General features: G+C 36.9%; 1 protein-coding gene across 1 annotated transcript in view; it reads right to left on the bottom strand.

Annotated features, from left to right (window-relative positions):
• Mdh2 (malate dehydrogenase 2) overlaps positions 1-26375 on the bottom strand; it is a 101845-nt gene that overhangs the window by 34737 nt on the left and 40733 nt on the right. Inside the window, exons 4-5 of the mRNA XM_090387969.1 lie at positions 17117-17242; positions 11121-11297 (exon numbers count right to left, since the gene is read on the bottom strand). Of these exons, the coding sequence (XP_090244095.1) occupies positions 11121-11297; positions 17117-17242 (303 nt within the window). The remainder of the gene's footprint in view (positions 1-11120; positions 11298-17116; positions 17243-26375) is intronic.

The raw sequence follows: 26375 nt of genomic DNA on the forward strand, positions 1-26375 counted from the left end.
CGAGAGAGTGAGGATCCCACACAAACTTGGAAAGATCGATTGGCTAAAAAGTTTTTAATAAAAATGGGGAGGTGCCCTCTAAGACCAAGGTTATGCAAATCTTTTAAGATGCCAAATCTCCAAGTTATGTCATATGTTTTCTCCTGTCAAAGAATACAGACACCAAATGTTCACGTTTTAGGAAAGCATCCCAAATGGATGTTTCCAGTCTAATGAGATGGTCCAGAGTGGACCGATTTCTTTGGAAGCCACCCTGGATGTTGGAGAGAAGGTCATTTGCTTCGTATTAAACCCTATTAAACGAAAATTAACCATTTTCTCCACGATTTTGCACAAACAGCTAGTCAGAGCAATAGGACGATAATTAGTAGTGACTTTTGGATCCTTTCCTGGCTTAGCAAAGGCAAGAACGATTGCCTTGCGCCAGGAATCCGGAAACTGCCCTTCAGTAAAGATTCTGTTATATAGAAGGAGCAGATAATCCACAGATTTTGGTGAAAGATGCTTAATCATTTCATAATGGATGCCATCTGGTCCAACAGCACTTGCTTTGGAAAGAATAAGAGCTCTTTTCAGTTCCTGTATAATGACTTGTTGTAGGGATAGATGCTCAGACTTAAAATTAAGTGCCTGTTTTTCGATTTTATGTTTCAGGACCAGGAACTCTGGGGAATACGAAGATGTTGCAGAGATGTTAGAGAATGTTTCCCCAAGAGAATTGGCTAGTGGAGTTGGATCTGCAATAGTGCATCCATTATAATCTAGGATTGAAAAAGTGTAGGATATACATTTTCCCTTCATTTTCTGGATTTTATCCCAGATCAACTTAGTACTAGTGGACTGAGTAATTGATGAAGTAAAACGGATCCACGATTCCTTTTGACTCTGACGGCAGATGTAGTGTGCTTTGGCTCGTGCGCGTTTAAAGGCTATAAGGTTAGTCGTGGTAGGATATTGGCGGAATATCCCCCACGCTTTGTTTTGAGCCTTTTTTGCTCCTGTGCATTATGAATTCCACCAAGGTTTGGGAAATGGTGGAAACCGGGCAGATGTTTTTGGAACAGCATTTCTGCTTGGACAATAATTTCTGTGATGTACGTTACTGCATCATTGATAGGCTCCTGACTATGGTACTGAGGTCAAAATTTGCCTGATGTTGGAAGCCAGTTCAGTCAGCCTGATCATTCTTCCACCGTGGTAACCTGAAAAGAAGACATGGTCTCCCACTGTGTAACAAGGTTATCACACGGAAGTGATCACTTCCGTATTGGTTCTCCTCCACTTCCCAAGTGAGTGAAGGGAGTAGAGAAGGGGAGCAGATAGAGAGATCAATGGCAGAAAAAGATGTTTGTTCCAGTATTTAGAAGGGAAAGGTCATTGTCATTTAGCATACGCTCTATGACTCGTCCCCTTCCATTGATGTTAACACTACCCCACAGGGTGTTATGTCCATTAAAATCTCCGAGAAGTAAGAAAGGGGGAGGCAACTGCGCTACAAGATCATCAAGGTCTTCCTGGGAGATGTTAGTCCCAGGTGGCAAATAAATAGAGCACACGGTTAGTAAAAATCCCACTGTAAGACGAATTGCAACAGCCTCTATGCTGGTTGTAATTAGCAAAAGCTGAACTGGGGTCCGGTTGCCCACAAGGATAGCCACTCCTCCATGAGCAGAACCATCCGCAATTCTATCCTTACAAAAAATTGTGACGTTATGCATGGTACGGTAAGATCATCATTTGCCTTTAAATAAGTCTCCTGCAAGCAAAAGCAAACTGGCTCGTGCTTTTGTAGGAGGGCCTTGATGTCATCAGTATTTTGCCGGAATCCACGACAATTCCATTATAGGAATTTAGCCATTATTTTGGCTTGGTGGGTCCATCAGGCAGCTTCCGAGGTGCTGATGGCTTACTTTTGTCAGTCTTAGATTTATCTTTTTTGGGGAAGAATGGACGCTGTCCCGTGTCCATTTCTTCCTCCGCAAAGAGTTCCAAGACCAATTCATCTGGTACCTCCTTATTCTCTACATCCATTGTTTCTGGTATCACGGGTGACTCTTCTAAACTTTTTGGCTTTTCTTTACCACTTGGTTTTGGTAGTGGAGCACTAGCAGGTACGGATATAGGGGTGGCAGCTGATTGTGTTTTTTTGGTGGGCTTTTGTGAACTCAATAAATAGCGTGCAATTGGAGTGAATGACTCTCTTGGTGGTATAGTCATCTCAGTTTGTGTACTGATAGTGCACTCAGCAGAAACCTTCTGGGCATATGAAGGTTCCTGCTATTTATTGGTTGAATATGTTTTCTGGCCTCTGGGTAGGAGATATTCAGCTCTGTTTTCAGTTTTTGGATTTCTTTTTCAACCTTCCACCGCTGGCATGCTCTAGAGTAGGCAGGGTGCTCTCCTTGGCAATTGACACAGATCGGTTTTGGAGCTGAACATTCCCTGGATTCAGGACATGACAATAATTTCTCCAGCCTCCCATGTCTGCACAACTCACCTGATCTCAACCCAACTGCATATTATAATTATTACTACTAGCCACATATTGCAAGTAAGCCTGAGGCTTATGCTGCACCAACTAAAAAAAAAATTTCCAAAGTCACCCTGTGTGTCTGTGTGAGAGAGAGAGAGAGAGAGAGAGAGAGAGAGAGAGAGAGAGAGAGAGAGAGAGAGAGAGAGAAGTAGAAGGGCCAAGCCCATACTCACCAGATGTGAGCCCCTAGGATTAATACAAGAGATTGCCAGACAGTGTATGACAGTAAAGACTAAAAAAAAAAAAAGAGGGTTTAGGGGAAAGCCATAGACTGGGTGGTGGTATCTGCCGAGATTAAGTAACATTAGTCCTCTCTACCGGCAAAGCTTTGCTTATTAGAGGTAGTGCAATATCATGGCAACTGGTAAGGCATTCACAATATGAGACTTAACAAAAATGACGCCACCCCACCCGCTTCAATGACGTACTAAAAAATAAAATGATGCTTGGAACTAACTTGTTCATTATGTTTTGGCTCGTTGATACAATCAAAAGGTTATCTGAATAGCATGTTTAACTTAATGACTTTTTTTATTTTATGTTTAATTACAGTCACTCAACAACTGATGCTAAATTTAAAATGGATTCCCAGTCAACACAAGCATTTCAAGCTTGTGTTGACTGGGAATCCAATTCAATTAAATTAGGAATGGTTACATTGATAAGTTTCTTGAATCTGATACAGGTTTAATGATGCAGTCCTTTTCAGAGAACCTCCTGTTTTGCTTGACCATTTCCATGCAGATGGTTGTTAGTCTTCTTGGACTTTTATTTAATAGTCTTATGTGTATTTTAGTCCAATTGCATGATTTATACACAGCTAACTATATTAGCAAATTTGCAATAGCGGCATCATTTAAGTTACATCTCATATTGTGAATACCTTCACGACGAGTTGCCATGACATTGCACTACTTCGAATAAGTAATGCTTCACCTGAAGGAAAAGACTGTTGTTACTTATTCTCAGTGAATACCACCACCCAGGCGGCACCGTTTCAGGGCTATTTGGCCTTTCTTCAGTGTGTGGGTAGGTAGGTACCCAAGTGATGTAATGATGGCAAAACAGTTGTGAAGTATATCTTCACAATACGAGAGATGCCTGATGGTGTATGATGAGACTCTAATGCATGAAGAATGCATAATGAAGAAGGGCCAAATAGCCCTGAAACGGTGCCGTCTGGGTGGTGGTATCCACTGAGAATAAGTAACAACAGTCTTCTCCTTTGGGTGAAGCGTTACTTATTCGAAGTAGTGCAATGTCATGGCAACTCGTCGCGAAGGTATTCACAATATGAGATGTAACTTAAACGATCCGCTATCGCAAATTTGCTAATATATTTAGCTGTGTATAAATGATGCAATTGCACTAAAATACACATAGTCTAATCTCTTTTGCAGCTTAAGGCTTTGAGCCCTAATGCATTAGTCTTAATAGTCTTATTTCAAGAAGAGGGTGACAACTGATGTCATTAGGGTAATCACTCAAGTATTGGGGGTAAGACAAGTAGTAATTTTTTTAATTTCTTTACTTCACTGTAACTCAAACCATAACAACTATACAACCAGATCATAAATATCACTAGGAAATTCAATCATTGAATTATGTTTGTTGATAAAAATAGTTCAAAGGTCTGGGTCTGAATCCTATCAATAATGCAGGTAGCTGAAGCCATTTTAACAAGGTTGAGTTGGAATGGTTACAGGCAGAAGTGCAATATTTCTTCCAGAATTTAACTTAACCCATTTCATCATTCCACAAACAGGCTAAAAAAGAACACAAGTTACAAACACAACAAGCTGATGTTTCATGATGCTGTAAGTTGAATCATGACAATTCGAAACAACCATACCCAATATCGTGTCAAATTGCAAACTTCTAAGGCAAGGGAAAAGTTGCAGGACGCACTGGTACTGAGCTAGATTAGATTAATTTGCATGGCATTCATCAGAAACCTAGGGTTTAAAGATTTTACTTCTTTTTTGCACAACAAACAAATATTGTTCAAGATTTAGACCACAATGAGTGTCAGATGAACTGAAAGAAAAATGGATGGAAAAATACATTATCAGGGGATACATTGAGAGTCCTACAGCAAGTATAAACCATTCGGCAAACAAGTTACTTTGTGGGTCAGGTGCGGCTAAGACCAATTATACGTCTTTGGCGAGCGCCTCCGTAGCCAGGTGGGAAGGAGCAGCAATGCGTAGCATGCCCTTCTTGATTAGACTGGGGTTCAAGCCCGTCACCACCAAATACGGATGCGGAAAGGTCAGGCAATGACCACCTCATCCGGAAAGGTCAGGGAATCACCACCACATATTGCCGGAGCAATATGGTCTTAGTTGATAATGCTCCTAAAAAAAACCAAAGAACAAAAAATAACAAAAAAAAAATAAATAAAATAACGTCTTTGGCTAGGAATGCAAAGAGAAGTAGCGAGGAATATTTTAGGTATATTAACACTAAAAGGAATGGGGTGATTTATCCACTCATTATAATTGTCATAACTACTGTTAATCTAGTAGAGATTGCTGATAAACAAGTTTTTAGAGACATGGTTAATGGAAGTCTATTTCAGCTTTTTTTTTTTTCCCCCCCCCTAATACAGTTTAATACCAAATTTCATAATAATGAAAGCATCCTTAGATTCAGGAGAAGTCTCTACAAACTGAAAATGTGCAAATGTATCTCCTATTGAACATCTTTAATGTAACACAAAATCATCTTCATAAGAGTGGAGTCACAAGGCAATCACTAAATGGATTTGTTAAAGGGAGATTATGCCACACCAATCTGGTTAGCTACTTTGAGGTTCTTAGAAAGGAAATGGATGCAAAGAATAATTTTTACATCATATACGATTGTTGTATAAAGAGAAACAAATGTGCCATTAATGGGAAATGTTATTACTATGGTATGATATGGTCTTAACCATCCCATTATGGTATGGATAAGGCAATGGTTAAGACCTTATCAGAATTGTCAGCATGAGTTTTAGTATGCCTCCAGAAGTTTTATTTGACTTGCATCATTTAATTATTTTTTTTTAACTGGAGAAGTGCTGTATACTCGTGATGAAGTGTCAGTTTATATGTTTGGGACCTACTAGAAAGAACCTTCAATACCTACAATATGTGGGAATTACTATTACAATGGTAGTACTACCACAGGACACCCTGCAATACCTTGTGGAGTCCATGCCTAGGAGTGTTACAGACTGTGTTATGGGCAAAAGGTGGCCCCCAATGAGTAATTAGATTGGTGTTGCTAATGCAAAGCCAACTTAGTATACGCATATATAAAATTATTTATCAGTTGATGTTCAGACATTAAGTTGTAGGATTTTTGTAAATTTTGTGAATATTTGACAAATAATGAGCAGTTCTCTTAAGTAAGGCTTGCGGTGAACAGTAATGAATTCAAATAAAATACCTTGGAAACACGAATACTATTGAAAAGTTGGGTTCTACCCATAGCATCATCACCAAATGTTAATTTAATCATTTAAGTCTCCAAAGCTGTTTTCCCAAGTGTATGACAAAAAAAAAGTTATGCAAATTTGCTATTCCTCAACATCTGCCACCTTACTCTGTTACAAAAATTACAGATGTTGAGGGACAGCAAATTTCACTTAAATACCAACTACACAAAAGCAAATGTTCTACTGGCATGGAATGAAAGATCCATATTACTTGTTTCTTGCTTTAATCGAATTGCCAGAAGTAGTATCAGATGTCGGTATAGTAGGTTTGCCACTCAGGGGTGTGTGTGTGTGTGTGTGTGTGTGTGCGGGGGATTGGTTTACATTTTTCTGCCATTAGTTTGTTTTTCTCTCAATAGATGGCATTAGGCCACACTGATTCTTAATGAATTCCTTACACAATGAATATGGCACACTGTTTGTACTACACATGGTTAGCTCTCTGTGTGGCCCAGTCCCGAAACTTCTGGCTTGCACCTTGTAAATATAAAGCAGAGGGCATTCCTCCATATCTGTTCACCTCCTTTACACTGCATGGTGTGAACATTGGGCTGTTACTTGAAGGAATGCTCTATTTTCAGTACATGTACCTAAAGTGGCTATTCAGTGTATAAGAGTAGCACTAATTCAACCGATGCATTCTACAGATTTTGATACCTTTTGCAGCAGCCGTTTATTTGGGACAAATCTTAAAGAACAGAATTAATCGAGAAAATAGCCAGGGTTTTCTTCGCTTAATTGGCACAAAATGCCGTTTAATCGGGGCAGAAGACTGCAGCACTTGAGTTACCCTAAGATTGTCTTTAACCATACCATGTGGTCTGGTCTGATTTCTGGAGGTCACAACCATAAAAGAATTTGCAGTTTCCAGTTTATTGGGCTTTTCTATTAGTGTAGTGTCAATTATAAACATGTAGGTTTACTCTTATCTTATTGTATTTGCGATAATACCAATAGCTGGAACTCGGTGAGTTTTTATGTTATTATAGAGAAATGTGTTTCCCCTTTTTCCTATTCCTATTTTTGAAGCTTCGTAAACTTGTTACTCCATATCTCACTTGCACATATCGTGTTAGTTGCAATTTGTGCGTGCAGTGCTCCTTGTTATTATTGCTTATCTTTTTTATTGTTTTAAGTTTTACAACCCAAAAAAATGTCAGTGAACAGAAATATCAATTAATTAGTATGTACCCTATGTATTAATTAAGCTTTGTACGTAAGCGTAAATTTATTTTTATTTTGCTAACCTGTACAAAATATTCTTCCAATTTTCATGTATCATTTAATTTTTAAATTGGTAAGGTAATAAAGTGAAAATTTGTGCTTAATATATCTTTACTTTTATAGCCTGTAGATAATATTCCTCCTATTTTCACTTATTAGAATCGCCTTTTAATAGAATTAAAATTCAATTCACAAACATGATAACAATGACCAGCACTTGCTACATATTGCATAGTAAACGATATTTTATTATTGAGAGTCCATCGTAACGTGATTTGATTGTACAGTGAACCATTCATAAAGTGGGGCAGTACACTGTATTTTTAACTATTTGCTTGAAACTTCGCATAATTGGGGCAGCTGCTTAATCGGGCCAAAGTTCACTAGTCCCAGTGTGTCCCAAATATGCAAAGTACTGCATATGGGCAGAAGTAACCCCAGAGAAACATACCAACTGTGTGGTACTACACTTAAGGTGGTAGAAAATGAAAAAGACGTGGGAGTAATTGTGCAGTCAGATATGAAATTTTCTGAGCAATGCAGACAGGCTGCCAGGGCAGGTCATGGAGTTTTGTCAATGATATACAGGAATTTTGCTAGCAGGGAAAAGGAGGTGATTGTCCCTCTGTATAAGGCAATGGTCAGGCCTCGCCTTGAGTACTGCGTACAGGTCTGGAGGCCTCATTTTAGGAAGGATGTAGATTTTCTTTGGCATGTACAGAGAAGGGCAACAAGATTAGTGAGGGAAATGAAAGGATTCTCTTACCAAGAGAGGCTTATGTTCTGCAAATTGCAGCGGCTGGAGACTAAGCACCTGCGAGGTGATCTGATTGAGGTTATAAGGCCTCGAATGGGTTGAGAATGCTGAATTCTGATGGGATTCTTCCACTTGTTCAGACTACGAACCTAAGGGGGTATAAATTGAAATTGAGGAAAGACAGATGTAGAATACATGTGCAGAAATTTGCCTTTAGCTAGTGGGTGGTTAATTGCTGGAACAAACTTCCATCTGTCATTGTGGAAGTTGATAGGTTAAATAAATTTAAGGCGGAACTGGACAAATATTTAGAGGAATTGTTTTGTAATTTTTTTTTTTTTTTTTTTTTGGCTGATGCTGCATAAGCTCATACACTTGCTTTCTTGCATCACATGCCACTACTACTACTATTGTAGAAATTAGTGGGTACTTTTATTTATTTTGAACTTTTCTGGACTAATAATTTGGAATACAAAAAATTTTTCTCTCATTAAAAGTTTCTATAAATCAGTAATCAATATCTTTACTGTCATGCACACAGACCTAAAGGATGTATAGACTGTGAACTGAAATCTAATGTATAATTACACAGAAAAGGTTAATTAAAATGATGGAATAATTTCGAATTTTCAGATAATTTATGAGGTACTTTACCACTATTTTTTTTGAAAATCTGAAACATGAGAGGTATTAGAACCTATAGTACTTAATACCCCACATGGGCTGAAGGTTGGGAAAATGAAAGAAGATATTTGTTAATATATAAGACTTGAATTTCTGTAGATTGTAATTTTTGGAAATACATACGAAGGAAGGTTGTTCCAGAAAACGGAAGATGAATGACTAAGTGGGGAAGAAGAAAAGTTGGTTCTGTGAGTTTGAAGTTGGGCAGTAAAAGGATGTTGATTGGTTGTGGTAAGTGTTTGGAGTGCTTTGGAAGTGAGGGTGAGAATTACAGAAGCCAATTCAAAGAACAGTGCCCAGGGACATATCTACACAAAAGGCATGCAGCAGAAACAGAACATCTATTAAACAGAGTGGAGAGACTCTGTTAAAGATTAAATAACCTCTTTTAAATGAGATCTAGAAACTTGAGGTTTTGGGGCACCACCCCAGTGTGGGAATAATATTCCATGGTAGGGCAGATTTGCAATTTGTACAAAATGAACAGCTGTTTGGAAAAAACGTAATGCCGAAAGCTAAAGAGAAACTTAGTATTTTAGATGCAGATGAAGCAATATTTGTAATTTGTTTATGCCAAGAGAGATTATAAGTCAGGGTAATCCCTAATAGAGATATACGATCTTACCTAGAAATCACTATCATCAAAGATAAGCATAGAAACAGAAGAATACTTTTTGCGAGATACAAGACAAGACTGAGTTTTAGAAGGATTCAAATGAACTAAGTTATCTTTATCCCACTGAAGAACTACCTAGAGATCAACATTTAAGCAATTTGTAGTGGATGTTCAAGTAGTTGCAGCTTCTTGGAGAGAGGCAGCAGAGGATGTAAGCAAATCCTTTTAATCATAATTATGAAGCATCTGGATTCACAGGAGGACCCTATGGACTAGAGATGTGTGAATGTATTCCCAGTACAAAGAGGGACCAAAAGGTGGCATGAGTAATTACAGACATGTTAGTTTACCTTTCTGTCCAGAAAAAATAAGGGGTCTCTAGTTAAAGAAGCAGTATTATACAAGTATACTGCAGTCACAGCATGGATTTGTTAAGAGGAAATCTAGTGGGATGGTTGTGTGGGAGAAGACAGAAATGGTTATTAATGGGCTTGCACCTTGTGGACTTGTGTTATTATTGGAGTCCCTCAGGGTTCAGTGCTGGGCCCATTGTTGTTTTCTATATTTATTAATAATATTAATGAAGGTACATCAGGCTTAATGTCTAAGTTTGCAGATGATACAAAGTTAGCAGTTGGTTAATGACAGTAATCAAGGTAAGCTACTAAAACAAGATCTAGAAAAATTATACATGTGCTGAGAAATTGCAGTTTACAGTAGTGGAAAACAAAAAAGACCTTGGGGCAACTGTACAGTCAAATATGAAGTTCTCTGAGCAGTCAGACAGGCTGCACAACAGCTCAGAGGGTTTTGTCAATGATATACAGGAACTTTGCTAGCAGGGATAAGGAAGTGATTATCTCTTTGTTCATGGCTATGGTTAGGCCACATCTTGAGTATTGTTTACGGGTTTGGAGGCATCATTTTAGGAACGATGAATATCTGCTATAATGGGTGCAGGAAGGGTATCAAGATTAGTGAAAAGAACAAAAGGGTGGTCTTATCAAGAAAGGCTTCTGTTCTACAAATTTCACTGTCTCGAGACTAGGCACCTGAGAGGTGTTTATGGCTTCCAATGGATTGAGCAAGCTCAATGCCGATGGCACTCCTCCTCTTTTTCACTTTCTCAGACTACACACGTCAGAGGTATAAATTCAAGTTGAGGAAGGATGGTTGCAGGATAGATGCATGGAAATTAATTCGTTGTTGTAGAGGTTTGAATATATTCAAGTCAAAACTAGACAATTTATTGGAGATGTACAAGTGATGTGGGAAGGTTTTTTTTTTTTTTTTTTTTGGCTGATGCTTTATAAGCTTGCTTTCTTGCATCATTTTCCACTACTAATACTAATTATTATTCCCAGTTTAAGTTTGTAAAATGCTTTGCCTTATAAAATAGACTGATCCCAAATTTCATATTGGATAATCAGATCATTAATTATATATAAAAAGGAGATAGCAATGTATATACTCCAAGTAGAATTTTGTGCACATTTATAATGTTTATGTTTTTCTTTTTTTTTTTCCAGCAGAATTATGTTTCATTTCACTGAATATAGGGTGTAAAAAGACCACTTTTAAGACTTTAAAATTTGCCATTAAAAATAAAAAATTACATTTAATAACAATTGTAAATCATTAATGAAAGACCAAGCACTGACATAGCTCAAACAGAATTTAAATCCCCCCCCCAAACGAATAAAATTTGGGTGTCAGATCCCATGCCACTGTTGTTACAAACTGGTAATGCCAGCACTACCAAGTTATTAATTGTTAAACTAATTAACAGCTTTACTTATTAAAAAAGATAATTAAGACATACTGCTCCAGCCTTGGCTTGAACAACCTCAGTACCTCCTTCTTGGATTCTCTTTGTAAGGGCATTTAGCTGTTCTTGGGGAAAGGAGACTGGAGGTGTAGCTTGAGAGATCAGAGGAACTATAGTAACTCCTGAATGACCTCCAATTACAGGTATATTAATTACTGTTGGATCAAGACCCTGCCAGGGATACATTACATAATTAGATATGGAATACAAAACTTTTTTTTTTCCCTGCATAATAAATTGAATTTAAACCAAAGAAACAAACTAGTTAGATTCACCATATTTACAAGTAAAAAAAGTAAAACCACCACTAAAATAACCAAAAAAATTGTTATACACAGTATAATGCAAAACATACTTTATAACTTTTTTTTTTTTTTCCACACCACATGTAACAATTGCAAAATCCAGAGGCTTTTACAGCTCTTACAAGGATGCCACTTCCATGTGCATGCCTAAATAGTGACACAGGCTTATAAACTTTAGTTGTGTTGCCAAACTGTTTTCTCATTGTTTTCTGCTAGCAATAAATACACAAAATTAAAATAATACACAAAAATAAAAAAATGTCTTTATTCCCAAAGGTAAATTATCTCAAAAATAGAATGCCATGGTACTACAATTTCCTATTTATTAATCAAGTTTGAGAACAAGTAATATGTGAAGGAAAATTTGCAAGTACAGGGAAAAGTTCTCAATTAGGATGATTATTTCTTCATATTTTCTATTAAAACCATGTCAGCTTAAAACCCAGTTCAAAAATGAATGTAAATAAAATGGTAAGCCATTAGCAATTGCTAGAATTATTAATCAAGGCCATCCAAATGAACAGGGACTAAATGATTCCATGCAGACAGAGAAATTTATTTTCTTAAATAAACTTTGACAATAAAGGGCACATTTCTAAATTAACAAGCAGGTCTACGTAACCCTAGAAATGATCCTGCTAAACTATGCAGTGCAAGACTGCACACAAATATACAATTAAGTTCTACTTCTTTTGCCAATACATGCAACTCTCTCTTTATTTAATAATAATCTGACTATTACACAGCACGATATAAAGAAACATATCAATGACAATACCAGAATGCACGTTAATTAAATTAATCCAAATAACATGAAACGTCCATTGTTAATACATATGTGCATAGGTACAAGATTATGAATAGGCAAGGACTTGCAAACAATAAAAAAGATAATAATCGCAAGAAACATTTTAAACAACTAGTTATATAGTATGCATCGTTGCATACTATATATAATAAGAGGAAAGCAAATTTATGATGAAACTACAGAGTTCCATGCTATTCATGCTGGTTAGGCACTGCAAGGTGGCAAAATGAAAGGCTGACATATTAATGCTTTCACAAGTATGCGCATTGTATGCACTCTGTGAAGCAAGTACTTAAAAACCATTTTTAGATTTAGGCTGTGGCACTTTATAACCTTCCTGGGGCCCAAGGTAAATTTGAATTTTGGGACCCCATCTATACCGTCATGGGGCCCATCTATACCTTCAATCTCATTTTATTGTGAAAAAAAATAAATTATATGATATAAGAACTAAATATAAAATTTCATCAAAATCGGATAAAACCATTTAAAAAAAAAAAAAATGTAATTTTCAAATTATTCTTCAGTAAATTTCATTGGACTTGGCAGGTAGAAAGTTCAGTTTCCAATAAAAATCACTTAAAAATAGCAATGAGTTTTTGAAACAGTGATTTTGGATCCCCCTCTGATCGGGGCCCCTAGGCAGATGTCCTTTTTGCCTATAGGATAACGTGCCACTGGGTTTAGGCTATTTGTCATCTGTCAAATTTGAGCTGAAATTTTTGAATTTGATGTTAAAATTTGACTAAGTGTTACCATTTATAATTTATGATTTCCAAATTTAAACTGTGTAATAAACTGCTTTCACCTCAATGGGAAGGTTGTCCCCTATACTCAATTTAGTCTAAAAACATCATGTGTGTACTTCTGAAATAAACATACCCCAAATTTACCTGAATAAAAAAAAAAGCATAACAAACACAATGGCTGCATGTGCTTCTTCCTCTTTTGTACACATTTAGCTGAGTACATTTAAAAAAGTATTGGAAAGAAAATAAAATAATTAAAGTGGGGGGGGGGACATCAGGTACTTTATTTTTTTTTTTTAATTTGACTGATAAAAATATTTTTATTATATATATATTAACATAATGAAGTAGTTAAAATCGGGTGGCGTCTGATCCTTCGATTGGTTCGCCATTACGACGATTAGTCTAGCAATTGAAATGCAGCGATTCCCTGACCATTATTGGCCTTGTGGTCCTCTGTTGATATGGGGCATAATGGTCAGTCTATTTTTGTTATTTTGGTTTTATTTTATTGTAGTTTAGTCTCTATTTGTGATATTTCACGCAATTCGGAACTGGCACCTGAAAAGCCAATTACATAAATTCTTATGTAATTGGCTCTAAATTTTAAAATCGATTTATTATTTCAATTGGATTTTCTAAATTTATTTGGAGATTTTCTGCTACAATTTTTAGTCTTACCTTTACTTCTCCCTCCCTGTTCATTAATTATGCTTAATTTATTATTTTTCGCTCAACAGTTTTGCCATGCTACTGGCATTAATTTTGATTTATATTTAATATCAGATATATATATATATATAAATAATGGCTTAAAGTTTAACATAAAATAAGAAAATAAATAAATATTAATAAATATTAAGCTGTCATTAGAGGCAGCAAAATGCACATCCTCCACATGAAGCCCAGATATATCCGATAATTCCAAATAAAACAAAATAAAAACATAAGCCAGTAGTATGGCAAAAAATGTAGAGCGAAAAATTAACATAAAAGTAACGTAAAATAAAATAAACCAAACAGGAAACGGAAAGTAAAGGTGATAAGACAAACCGTAGCCGATTGTCCCCTATATAATTTAGTACTTTAAATCCAATGTCAAATTTAAGATAATGCCAATTATAATATAATTTAGCGGTACCCCCCTTGAAGGTACCAGTTCCGAAAAACGTGAAATATCACCAAAAAAGGGGTTAAAAGAACTACATCAGTATTATAAATATAATATAAAGAAATATGTATACCGGCTGGCTGCCCATTAAAAAATATATATACCCGTATATCAAGGCACCAAAACGCTATAATAATTGATACCAGCCCCCATAGGCCAAACCTAGTAAAGAAAAATCATAAGTAAAATAAGGTAATAATAATATAACACAATGTTAATTATGGATAGTAAGATACATTGAAAGGGACGTTATCAAGGGCTAACCCTCTCAATATATTCCTCCAATAATCAACAGAGCTATCAGTTTCTGTTGTCATCTGCCTGTATTAACGTAGCCCAAAAAAGGTAATATTAAAGTCTAATCGTTAGGTGTATAATTTAGTTGTTCACAGGCAAGATGACAATTAGCCTGACCGATAGCTAACAAATATATAAAGAAAACATGAAAATGCAATTATATAGCATGGAGCGAAAAAGATAAAGAGAACCAATATCCATCCATAAAAAAAAATGTTTTTTTTTTTTAAATATACATACGTACAAAAGAAGCAATAGCTAACATAAGGAGAACGGAAGAAAGGTTAAAGGATAGTATTAGTATAGATCTGGACTATATTGCTTAAGATATTTATTAATTGCTCCTATTATATATATATATATATATATATATATATATATATTTTTTTTTAGTTGGTGCTACATAAGTTTGACAATACTGATACTAAAAGACTTCTTCTTCTTCTTGGTCCTTAGCTGGCAGCTGGGGGAGGCGGTTGGACACGCAACCAGTATGCTGCTGTAGGTGCCGCAGGGTTTCGGACTTGCTCTGTAATGTTCTTCCATACTTTATGATCCATGGCGTCAGTCCTGGCCTGGTTAAGGTCGAGACGTCGGCTCTTCAAGTCATTTTCCACTTGCTTGGCCCACATTTTCCTAGGCGCAGTCCGTTGGATGCTCCATTGGGTGGGTCGTTGTCTCCAAAGGAGTGTAGATGGTATTCTGTTCGTGCCCATTCTACATACGTGGCCAAACCATCTAAGCCTTCGCTTCTGGATTTGGTCGGCAATGGTTGGTTGCTGTTGGCATCTGGCGCGGATGGTATCATTAGTGATGCGGTCACGAAGTGAGATGCCCAAAATCTGCCGCAGGCATCGCATTTGGAATACCTCAAGTTTGTTTAAATCTAGCTTGAGACAAATCCATTTCTGATCCATAAAGGAGAATGGGCAGGATCAAAGTCCGGAAGAGTCGGATTTTAGTCTTTGAGGAAATGTTGGTCCTCTTCCACAGACACCATTTGAGCGAGGCGAACGCAGTGGCCGCCTGTCCAATTCTGCTGTGGATTTCCATGGTGGATGCAACTTTCTTCTCCTGGACCAGCGACCCAAGGTATTTAAAGTCCTGCACTTGCTCGATCTGGACACCTTCGAGATAGATGGTGGCTTGCGACCCATCTGTTGTCAGGGCCTTTGTCTTATCAGCATTGATCTTCAAACTGTATGGATGGGCAATGCGGGCAATGTCGTAGAGGATGTCCGTGGCTTCAGAGTCGTTACCAGCAAAGATAGCACTATCATTGGCAAACATCAGGTCAGTCACATAGTGATCCTTGTCATATTGTATGCCCCGTCTGTTTCTGAATGCTTGCCTCATAATGGCGTCGACCACTATGTTGAAAAGCAACGGGGAGGCTACATCCCCTTGGCGGACTCCAGTTTGGATGGTAAATTCCTCAGTAAATCGTTCTGGATGTGCACCTGGCTGGTTAAACCGTTGTATGCAGTTTGGAGGAGTGTGATGACTTTTCGAGGTACATGTTCGACTTCTAGAAGTTTCCATAAGGCAGGCCGATGGACACAGTCTAAAGCAGACTTAAAGTCAATGAAAACAATGACGGTTCGCTGTCCACACCGGATCCTCTCCTCCATCAGGTGACGGATGGCAAAGATTTGATCACAGCATCCTCGCCCGGGTCTAAATCCCACCTGTTCTCGACTGGTTTGCTCACGATGTTTTTGCAGCCTTGACTGGATGATCTTCATAAAGACCTTTCCGATGATGGAAAGGAGGCTGATGCCACGGTAGTTCTTGCAATCCCGGTTATCACCTTTCTTGTGGATCGGTACGATAATGGCTTTCCTCCATGTTAGCGGAATTTGTTCAGTGCACCAGATGGTTTTGAGGAGTGAGTGTAGTCGGCGAAGCAGTACATCTCCCCCAGCTTTGATCGCTTCTGTGGTGACTTGGTCCACTCCTGGTGCCCTGCCATTCTTTAGGGATTGTATGGCTGCTTTCACTTCTTCTACTGTAGCTAATGGAGACTTCAGGGGGATCAATCGATAGTGCGGCTTCTGGCGGTCCCTGAGGTGGGTCGTGATTATACAATGCTTTGAAGAATTCACTCCACTGTTGCAGGCGTTCGGACGGTGATCGCACGAAGGTCCCATCAGCATTCTTGATGTTGTCACTAGTCAATTTGGTCTTTCCACTCAGACATCTGAGGGTGCGGTACTCTTTCTTGGATGCCGCCACTTCAAGATCGTCTGCCACTTGGTTCCAGTATGCTTCTCTTTCCGCTGTCATCCTCTGTCGGACTTCTCAGTTTAGCTGCCGGTACCGTTCAAAGTCGACCAACTTTGCCTGCTTCCGTTTGTCCACGAGGTCGAGGCACTCATCTGATATCCATGGTTGCGTTCGACATCGGGCAGGTGGACATAGGGGCTTGGCACATTCCAGGATGGCATCAGAGATGCCATCCTGAAAAAGATGGCATCTCTTAAAAGACTAAAATTCATTAGTCTTTAAAAGACTAAAAATCCTTAAAAGACTAAAGTTCATTAGATGATCTGGTCATATATGTTTAATGATCCAATACTTAAAATGGACATGTTAACTTTAAAAATAATTACACCTTAGTTTGCTATATGGGCAAGGGATTTTGCAAAGCACCAGCTTACCTTTGCTTCAGCAACAAAAGTGTTAGCTCTGACAATATCTAATGTTGTGACCCCAAAGATTCTGTTTGGATCATAAACACCTCTTTTCTTGAACACTTCTGAAGCTATGGGTACTGTTGAATTTACCTAAAAATTCAAGACAACTCATCAAGCATAACTATTTCAAATGTGAGATATATGGACATATATAGTAAGGTCTAGAATACAAGGTAGGATATAGGACAGAATACAGTACACACAGTAAGGTCTAGAACAGCGGTTCCCAACTGGTAGTTTGCAAACCCCAGGGGGTTCGCACTAAAAATCCTGTAATGGCATCTGCTTAGATTTACATAGGTAAATTTTTGTAAACTACAAAATAGCTTAATATTAATTTATGCAGTTTGGTTCAAAATTAATATTTTGTTGTGGTTTGGGTTAGGTGCCCTTACACGACGAGCATGCGTGACAGGTGTCCATGTAAGTTAATGGGAGTGAGTACATTAATGCTTTTTGTGTTAATCCCCAGCTTACTTTAACAAATTAAGCTTGCTGATTCCCATGGAAAATACAGATATCACTCAACTGTGTATGCATTGCTCTCACCTCTGGTCTTTAGGCAGTTATTGGAACTGCTGTTGCTGCAGAAAGCAAGAATTCTTGGTGACGTAAAGAAAACTTGGAATACAGAAGTTTTAATTATGGATACTGAAATTTTAATTTCAAACATTTATGGATTTATGTAAAAAGCACAATTTGGGGCAAAAGTGTCAAACTGTTCAAACAGGAATACCATGGAGAAATGCTGCCAAGAAAAAATACTACATAATACCTATTTTATTTTATTTTTTTTTATTATCTTAAAGTAACAACGGTTCTTTTTTTCTTATATTTATCTGTAAAGTGCTAATAAATAAGTAGAAGTAGTCAGTCTGCATTTTATTAATCAAATTTGAAACAATGTTTCTCGATTCGGTCTGATATATTTAAAAACTGCCCTTCACAACCTTTCAATTTGTTACATAAATTATGATATTCAAAATTTTGTCTACTATAATGTATGGGTATTGGGTATACCCAGTCAGTTCCTTAGTGTTTTCAAAACTTGAAGAAAAAAAAAAAAAAAAAGAAAAAAAAAGGAGAAAAAAAAAGGAAAAAACAGGAAAAAAAAAAAAAAAAGGAAAAAAAAGGAAAAAAAAAAGAAAAAAAAAAGAAAAAAAAAAAGAAAAAAAGAAGAAAAAAAAAGAGCAATACCAGTATGACAACGAAGAAATAAAGTTTTGGAATATATAAAATTAACTTTTCATTACTTCAGTTTAAAGATTTATACTTACTCTGTTAATAAAACTATCACTGTGTTTTACTGTCATTGATTTTGTCAATAAATGCCCTTTTTTAAAAAGCTTATTACTGTTTTGCATTCTAGAACAAATTTCAACTTGCACAGTGCATAAAATATGCATTATATTTTCAAGCATGGCCTAAAAAGACAGTAATTACTAACACCCATCAATTTCCTATCTCCCAATTAATCTAGGTTTTCCATCTGCAGTTAACGTTAAATGAAACTTAATTATTTTGAAAACTACATACTGCATTTAATTTAATAGTAGAAATCATACACTGCATGATTTCTATTACTAAGCTAAACGTGTAAAAAAAAAAATCAAAAAAAAAAAAAAAAAAAAAAAAACACTGATTATCATCCATAATTAACCCACTAACGGGAAAAGTGATTCACCTCCCTAACCCCACCCCCACTGTCACAAGTAGACAATCGCATCCATAAAAACATATATCGGAATTGGTTAGTGCTGGTTGTGTTAATCCCACCACTGTTTAATTTAAGCTTGCTGCTTGTTGATGCTAGGCAATGATTTCAACGTGGATATAGAATCTTTAATTTCAAAGGTTTCTATTAGATGGCCAGTGGGGGGAGATTGAGTGCGAATGTAACAATATGTATCGCACTGTTCAGTCACATGTCAGGCAAACTCCAGTAAACATTGCTAGTCACTGCACCCTTCCATACTGTGTTGGATTTGAATGTTGTGCACTATTACATTGTTTATTCATAGCCATAGTATTTTTAAACTTAAAAATACCATTATGAACCGTTGGTTGAGGACTGGAGGCATGAAGAACAATGTTGAAAGACAAATTAATGAGAAGCATGAAAATCAAAATCATCCCTAAAATTTGTCCCTAGATGACCTTCAAAAAACCCATATGAAAAGGAACAGTAAAAAGAGGAAATATAGTGAAGATTATATTATATTTGGTTTTTCATTTCTTGGAGATGAGGGCTATCCAAGCCCGCAATGTGTCATTTGCGAAGCGCTCGCCAATAGTAGTTAGAAATCTTCCCTCTTGTCTCGTCATTTAGAAACACGAAAATTGTGCAGAAAAGCCAGTTGATTTTTTTAAGCGGAAATTGCAAGAAATCAAAACATCTAATATTGATTCACATATATCACTCTAAAATCAAGCACTTGAGGTATCGTACTTAGTAAGCTATGAAATAGCAAAAGCTGGGCAAGTCCATACTGTGGAAAATTTGATTTTCCCATGTGCAAAAGCTATTGTCAGGTGTATGTTTGGTGACAATTTGGTGAAGAAAATTGGATATGATAACCTGTTCCAATAACACAGTGTCTTGCAGAATGCATGTCTGAAGATGTTGAATCCATTATTATAGAAAGGGTAAAACAAAAGTACATTTTATGCTTTGCAATTAGCTTATTTGTCACAAAATTAGCTTATTTGTCACATTTTTTCGAAGATAAATTAACTCAATTTATCATTACAAGGCTCAAATACAATGGTTTTCACTGATCAAGACTGAGTGGAAAGCATGATAAAAAAAATTAAAATTTTGGGAAGACTTTATTGATAACGGTACCGAGTGCTTTAGCACTTTACACAATTTTTTAACTAAAAATGAACAGACTTGGAACAAAGTTGTTAAGAAAAATATTAAAGAGCATCTCAACTTCCTACAGGTCACTTTTAGAGAGCATTTTCCACAAATATCAAAAAATCTGAACTGGATTTGTAATCCATTTGATGAATCTTTTGTGGCAATAGCTGACCTAAAAGTGACAGAAAAAGAAAATCTTTTTGATATATCAACAGCATTTGAACTTCAAAACTTATTCAAGGCTGAAAATCTTAACTTTTTGGCTTGGATTACAAACAGAATATCCATCACTTAGCAAAAAATCTGTGAAAATCCTGCTGCCATTTTCAACTACGAATACGTGTGAGAGAGCTTTTGCAATTTATACCTCATTGAAGTCTCAATACTGGAACAAACTTGATGCAGAACCAGATTTGAGGCTCTGTCTGTCTTCTGTTGAACCAAATATTGCTACTCTTTGTTCAGCAAAAAAACAAACCCAACAATAACATTAAATTTATGATTTATAACTACATATTAATATTATGTTTAAGGATTTTATTACATACATTCCGTAAGATGTGATGATTGGACAATTTTAGTATTAAATAACTGTATTTCATTTGAAACCTTGTTAATTTTTTGAATGAAATGAAATGCTTGTTCATTTGTAAAAATGTGCAAAATTTTGTGTGTTAATAATAGATGTTTTGTTGATCATTATTGGTGTCCTCGTAATTACTCATAAGCTATTGATATACACATTTTCTCAAAAAAATAATAGTAAATGACATTTATTACTCATAAGTTGGACCTTCTGACCATACAAAGCAGTGAGGTAGCTTGTGGTAAAAGGGTTATAAAAATTATAACTAATAATAAACAAAGATAGAATAGAGTAAAATAAAATTAAATATAAAGCAAAGCATTGCCAATGAAAGAAACCATATCTATAATTTCTTATAATTAGTTTATGGTCTTACAGTATATGATGTTAAATATGTTTTCCACGCTATTTTTTTTCATTTTCAAAGACCATTTTGTACAGGTACTTTATAATAATTTTATATTAGTACGTAATATCGCTTATAAATACGTAGTACTAGAAATATTTTATAATAAAAATTCAGTACTGCACTATTATACAATTTCATAAAATATTGGCTTAGGGGTTTGCTATAAAAATATTATGTTGAATGGGGGTTTTGCGATAAAATTATGTTGAAAGGGGGTTTGCAAGTCAAAAAAGGTTGGGAAACCCTGGTCAAGAATAATCATAAAGCTACCTGAAATTCATCTATTAATTCTAGTAAAATAATTGAAGTGAAAGTGAAAAAATTAAAATTGAAGTGAAAATAATTTAATTCTGCTCAAGCAAATTACATACACTTTTAGAATTTTCAGCCTATCCTCTACTGAAAACCTACAGTTCATAAAACTATTTCAATAGTTTTTATTATTTTAATTAACAGTAGCCACTGGCAGAGGTGAAAGAGATTCTTGCACTGCTTCTATTGGAATCAGCAGAAGCCTGAAAAACAAGATGCAGGATATTTCAGAGACTGCTGGGAGTCATTGCGGTACAAGTAAACACATGGGTTGTGTTAGGGTAGCTAAGAAAAAGAACAGGTACATGTATACTTGCGTGTACACCAATGCTAGGGGTTTGGTAAATAAATTTGATGAATTTGAGGTATTGCTCAAAGCATCAAAGGCGGATATTGCTGGGATATCAGAGACGTGGTGTCACACAGATATAAGGAATGCGGAACTGGAATTTGGGGAATACAATGTCTACAGAAAGGATAGACTGGATAGGAAGGGAGGAGGGGTTATGCTATTAGTTAAGAAATACATAAAATCCAAGGAAGTGAAGCCAGTGGACATCGCTGGACAGTGCAGTGTCAAGTCAGTTTGGTGTGACAAACATTGGGAGATCAAAATTGAGAGTAGGAGTGTGCTATAGGCCTAATGACTCTGATAAGTATAATAAGAAACTGTACAGGGAAATAGAGTGGGCCAGTAAATCAGAGAGTCTTATAATGGGAGATTTTAATTTCCCAGATATTGACTGGAATTTGGGGGCTGGTCACTCACACACTAGCAAGGCTTTTGTCGATTTACTGGATGATTGTTTTCTACATCAGCATGTTCAGGAGGCAACTAGAGGGAGGAATACTCTTGATTTGATTATCAGCAGTGATTCTTCATGCATTAAGAATCTGCAGATAAATGAACCACTAGGTGGCAGCGATCACAGTGTGCTGAAGTGGGATTTACTCAAAGAGGTAACTACCATTAGGGGTAAAGGGAAGGGTTATTGCTTTTGTAAAGGGGACTACGATGGACTGAGACAGTATTTAAATTCTATACAGTGGGACCAACTGATGATGTTACCAACAGCAAATGCAAAATGGGAAGCATTCAAAGAACTTATCTTGGAAGCTACTAGGCTTTACATACCAACTAAGAAATATTGTTCAAGGTTTAGGCCTAAATGGATGTCAGATGAACTAATGAGGCATATGGCAGAGAAGAAACATGCATGGGATACATACAAATTAACACATGACACAGAAACCTATGATAGATACAAGTTGATATGTAACCAAGTTACAAAGGAGGTTAGGCAGGCGAAGGCAGATTAAGAGAAATCTTTGGCAAGGGATGCAAAGAAAAACAGCAAAGAGTTCTTTACTTATGTAAACTCTAGAAGGAAGGGGATGAATCAGATTGGTCCACTTGATATCGATGGGTCAACTGTTGATGATCCTGCTCAGGTAGCTGACAAACTAAATGAATATTTTGCATCGACATTCACACGTGAGGAGTTATTTAGCGAGGGGAAAGCCAGAGGTGTATTCAACTCTAGCAGTAAGCTAGAGAATCTTGTAATAACTGAGAGTAAAGTGGAGGAGAAATTGTTGAAGATAAACACAAGAAAGGCACCCGGGGTGGATGGGATCTATCCAGTTATATTAAAGGAGGCAGCAGAGGAAGTAAGCAAACCCTTAGCCATAATTATGAGAGCTTCCTTGGACTCAGGGGAGGTACCCACAGACTGGAGATGTGCAAATGTGACCCCAATTCACAAAGGCTGACACAAGTAATTATAGACCTGTGAGTTTAACTTCTGTTCCAGGAAAATTAATGGAGGCACTAGTTAAAGAAGCACTGCAGGATCATTTAGACAAGACTTCAGTTATAGCTGGGACACAGCATGATTTTGTTAAGGGGAAGTCTTGCCTGACCAATTTGATTGGATACTATGATGCAGTCACAAAGGAACTGGATGCAGGGAATAACTCTGATATTATATACTTGGATCTTAGAAAGGCTTTTGATACTGTTGCACATGGAAGACTGCTGCACAAATTGGAGCAGTGTTACATTGAAGGCAAATTGCTGCTGTAGATAAAGGGGTGGCTGAGGGGGGAGAAGACAGAGTGGTAATCAATGGACACTGCTCGTTGTGGACTAATGTTATTAGTGGAGTCCCTCAGGGCTCAGTGTTGGGTCCATTATTGTTTTCTGTATTTATAAATGATATTGATGATGGTATATCAAGCTTAATGTCGAAGTTTGCAGATGATACAAAGGTAGGCAGGGTTGTCAAGGACACTACTGACACTATGCTGCTGCAACAGGATCTGGAAAGGTTGAGCAGATGGGCTGAGAGGTGGCAAATGAAGTTTAACATTGACAAATGTAAAGTACTACACATGTGAAACAGCAACCCCAGCACAACGTATCAACTCTGTGGTACTACACTGACAGTGGTAGAGAATCAAAGGGACGTGGGGGTGGTTGTGCAGGCAGATATGAAGTTCTCTGAGCAGTGCAGACGGGTGCAAGAGTAGCTCGTGGTGTATTGTCAATGATATATAGGAATTTTTCTAGCAGGGATAAGGAGGTGATTATTCCCTTGTATAAGGCAATGGTCAGGCCACACCTAGAGTACTGTATACAGGTCTGGAGGCCTCATTTCAAGAAGGATACAGAGCTGCTGGAATGAGTACAGAGAAGGGCAACAAGATTAGTGAATGGAACAAAGGGGTGCTCTTACGAAGAAAGGCTTAAGTTTTTCAAATTACAGCGTCTGGAGACTAGGCACCAGCGAGGTGATCTGATAGAGGTGTATAAAGCCTTGAATGGTTTGAGCATGCTCAATGCTGATGGGATTCTTCCTCTCGCTCAGAATAATCACCTGAGAGGGCATAAATTCAAATTGAGGAAAGACAGATGCAGGATAAACGTGTGGAAATTTGCCTTTAGCCAGCGGGTGGTTGGTTGGTGGAACAGACTTCCATCCCTTGTCGTGGAAGTCGTTTTTTTTTTTTTGGCTGATGCTGCATAAGCTTGCTTTCTTGCATCAAATGCCTCTACTAATGCTAATAACAGTGTGACAGTTGTTGTTTTTTGGTTTTTAGGAGCATTAGCAGCTTAGGCCATATTTCTCCGGGATATGCGGTGGTCATTCCCTGACCTTTCCGCATCATCTGTATTTGGTGGTGACGGGCTCTAACCCTGGTCTAATTAAGAAGCGTGTGTTACGCACTGCTGCTCCTGCCCACCTGGCTACGGAGGCGCCAGTGTGACAGAGGATCACAATCAGCACATACCTAGAAAATTTCTCAACAGCAGGTATCATGATGCAAAACCAGAAGAGAACATAGGAGATAGTCTGTTACTTGTGAACTGAGTCACTGCAAGAAACAGTGTTACCCTCACTGATGTAATGACTACAGATACCCCTTTATCTGTTTTGTAAAATTAGACTTGATTCTTTTAACAGCACGTTTTGTTGCATATATTCAAAGGACTGATATCACAAACTAAAATGTCCCTTGGTCACTGTTATAAAACCCTTCAATAACCTGTTTAATATTTTGTAATTATTTCTGTGCTTAATTAACTGCTTAAGTTATATAAATATAGTTGGAATTAATTCAAAATGCAGATAATCTTGCAAATTGCTTCACCATCAAAGAATAAGTTTGCTTTGCCTGATTTGACTAGAGAAACCATGCACCTTTGTTTTACATTTCACACAAGTGGAAATACTGTTGCAATTAATTGCCACTACCATTCTTAGTGCTGCATGTCAAAGTGAAAAGCAATAAAACAAATGCTGTTATAGTAAATGCAATATGATAGAAGTTTAAAAATGGGTTTTGAGTCCAGTAAAATAGTCAGAACGAAGAGAAATTTCATAAGAAATTTTAGCTTGTTTTGAATGGTCACAAGTTTTTCTAACTAGATTTAGTCAAATGATAACAGAAATATTACTGTTCCCATTAATTATGATCATAATTATTAGTGATAATTTTTTCAGTATAAATACCTCAACAATCAAAGAGTGTTCTCAAAATAAAGGCTATTCTACTTTTGGACGAACACCTGTATTTCAATTTTATTAAAGAAATGGATAATTTTTTACAGTTTAAGCCTCAAAAAGCGAGAGCTAAGACCATGTAGTGCACCATTTCAGCAGGAGAGAGAAGAGGGGTAAAAAAACAAGAAGCAAATTGTTAAAGTGCATTCATCACCAATACAACCACTATGAAGATTTTTGTAAAGACTGCCAATTCCAAAATCACAATATTAGAAACTTGTAAGCACAATAGCACAGAAAAGGAAGCCTAATGCACGTGAACTTATTATTTGCACAAAAGTATAGAAGAGACAGTAGTCAGAGGTTTAAAGTGTTTCCTGAATATTTCAATGATTTCCTCAGAAACCAAAACTGTTTATAATGATTAATGTCACAACAAATTGTTAACAAATATTTTAGCCAGAAGCCACTATCTCTTTTAGTTATGTTTTGACTAAAAAAGGGGTTTAGGGCTGAAATTTACTAGACAAACAAGTTAGTGCCAAGCATCATTTTAGTTTGTAGCAAATCACCAAAGTAAGTGAAATGGCATCATTTTTGTTACATCTCATATTGTGAATGCCTTCACAACAAATTGCTGTGATATATTGCACTACCTCAAATGTTTGCTTGTTATTTGGTTTTTAGGAGCATTAGCAACTAAGGCCATATTGTTCCGGGGATATGCTGTGGTCATTCCCTGACCTTTCCACATCCTCCATATTTGGTGGTCACTGGCTCGAACCCCAGTCTAATCAAGGGCGTGTGCTACGCACTGCTGCTCCTGCCCACCTGGATACGGAGGCACCAACTACCTCAAATATGCAACACTTCGCCAGTAGAGAAGATTAATGTTACTTATTCTTGGCAGATACCACAACCCAGACTGCACCATTTCAAAGCTTGTTGGCTTCACATTGGTGGGCGAGTAGGTACCCCTGTGATACAAGTGACAACCCAGTTATGAAGTATAACTCCACAATATTATTATTACTACTAGCCATATA

The sequence above is a fragment of the Mastigoproctus giganteus genome, chromosome 2, assembly GCF_048544385.1.
Source record: "Mastigoproctus giganteus isolate SK-2022 chromosome 2, ASM4854438v1, whole genome shotgun sequence".
Classification (NCBI taxonomy): domain Eukaryota; kingdom Metazoa; phylum Arthropoda; class Arachnida; order Uropygi; family Thelyphonidae; genus Mastigoproctus; species Mastigoproctus giganteus.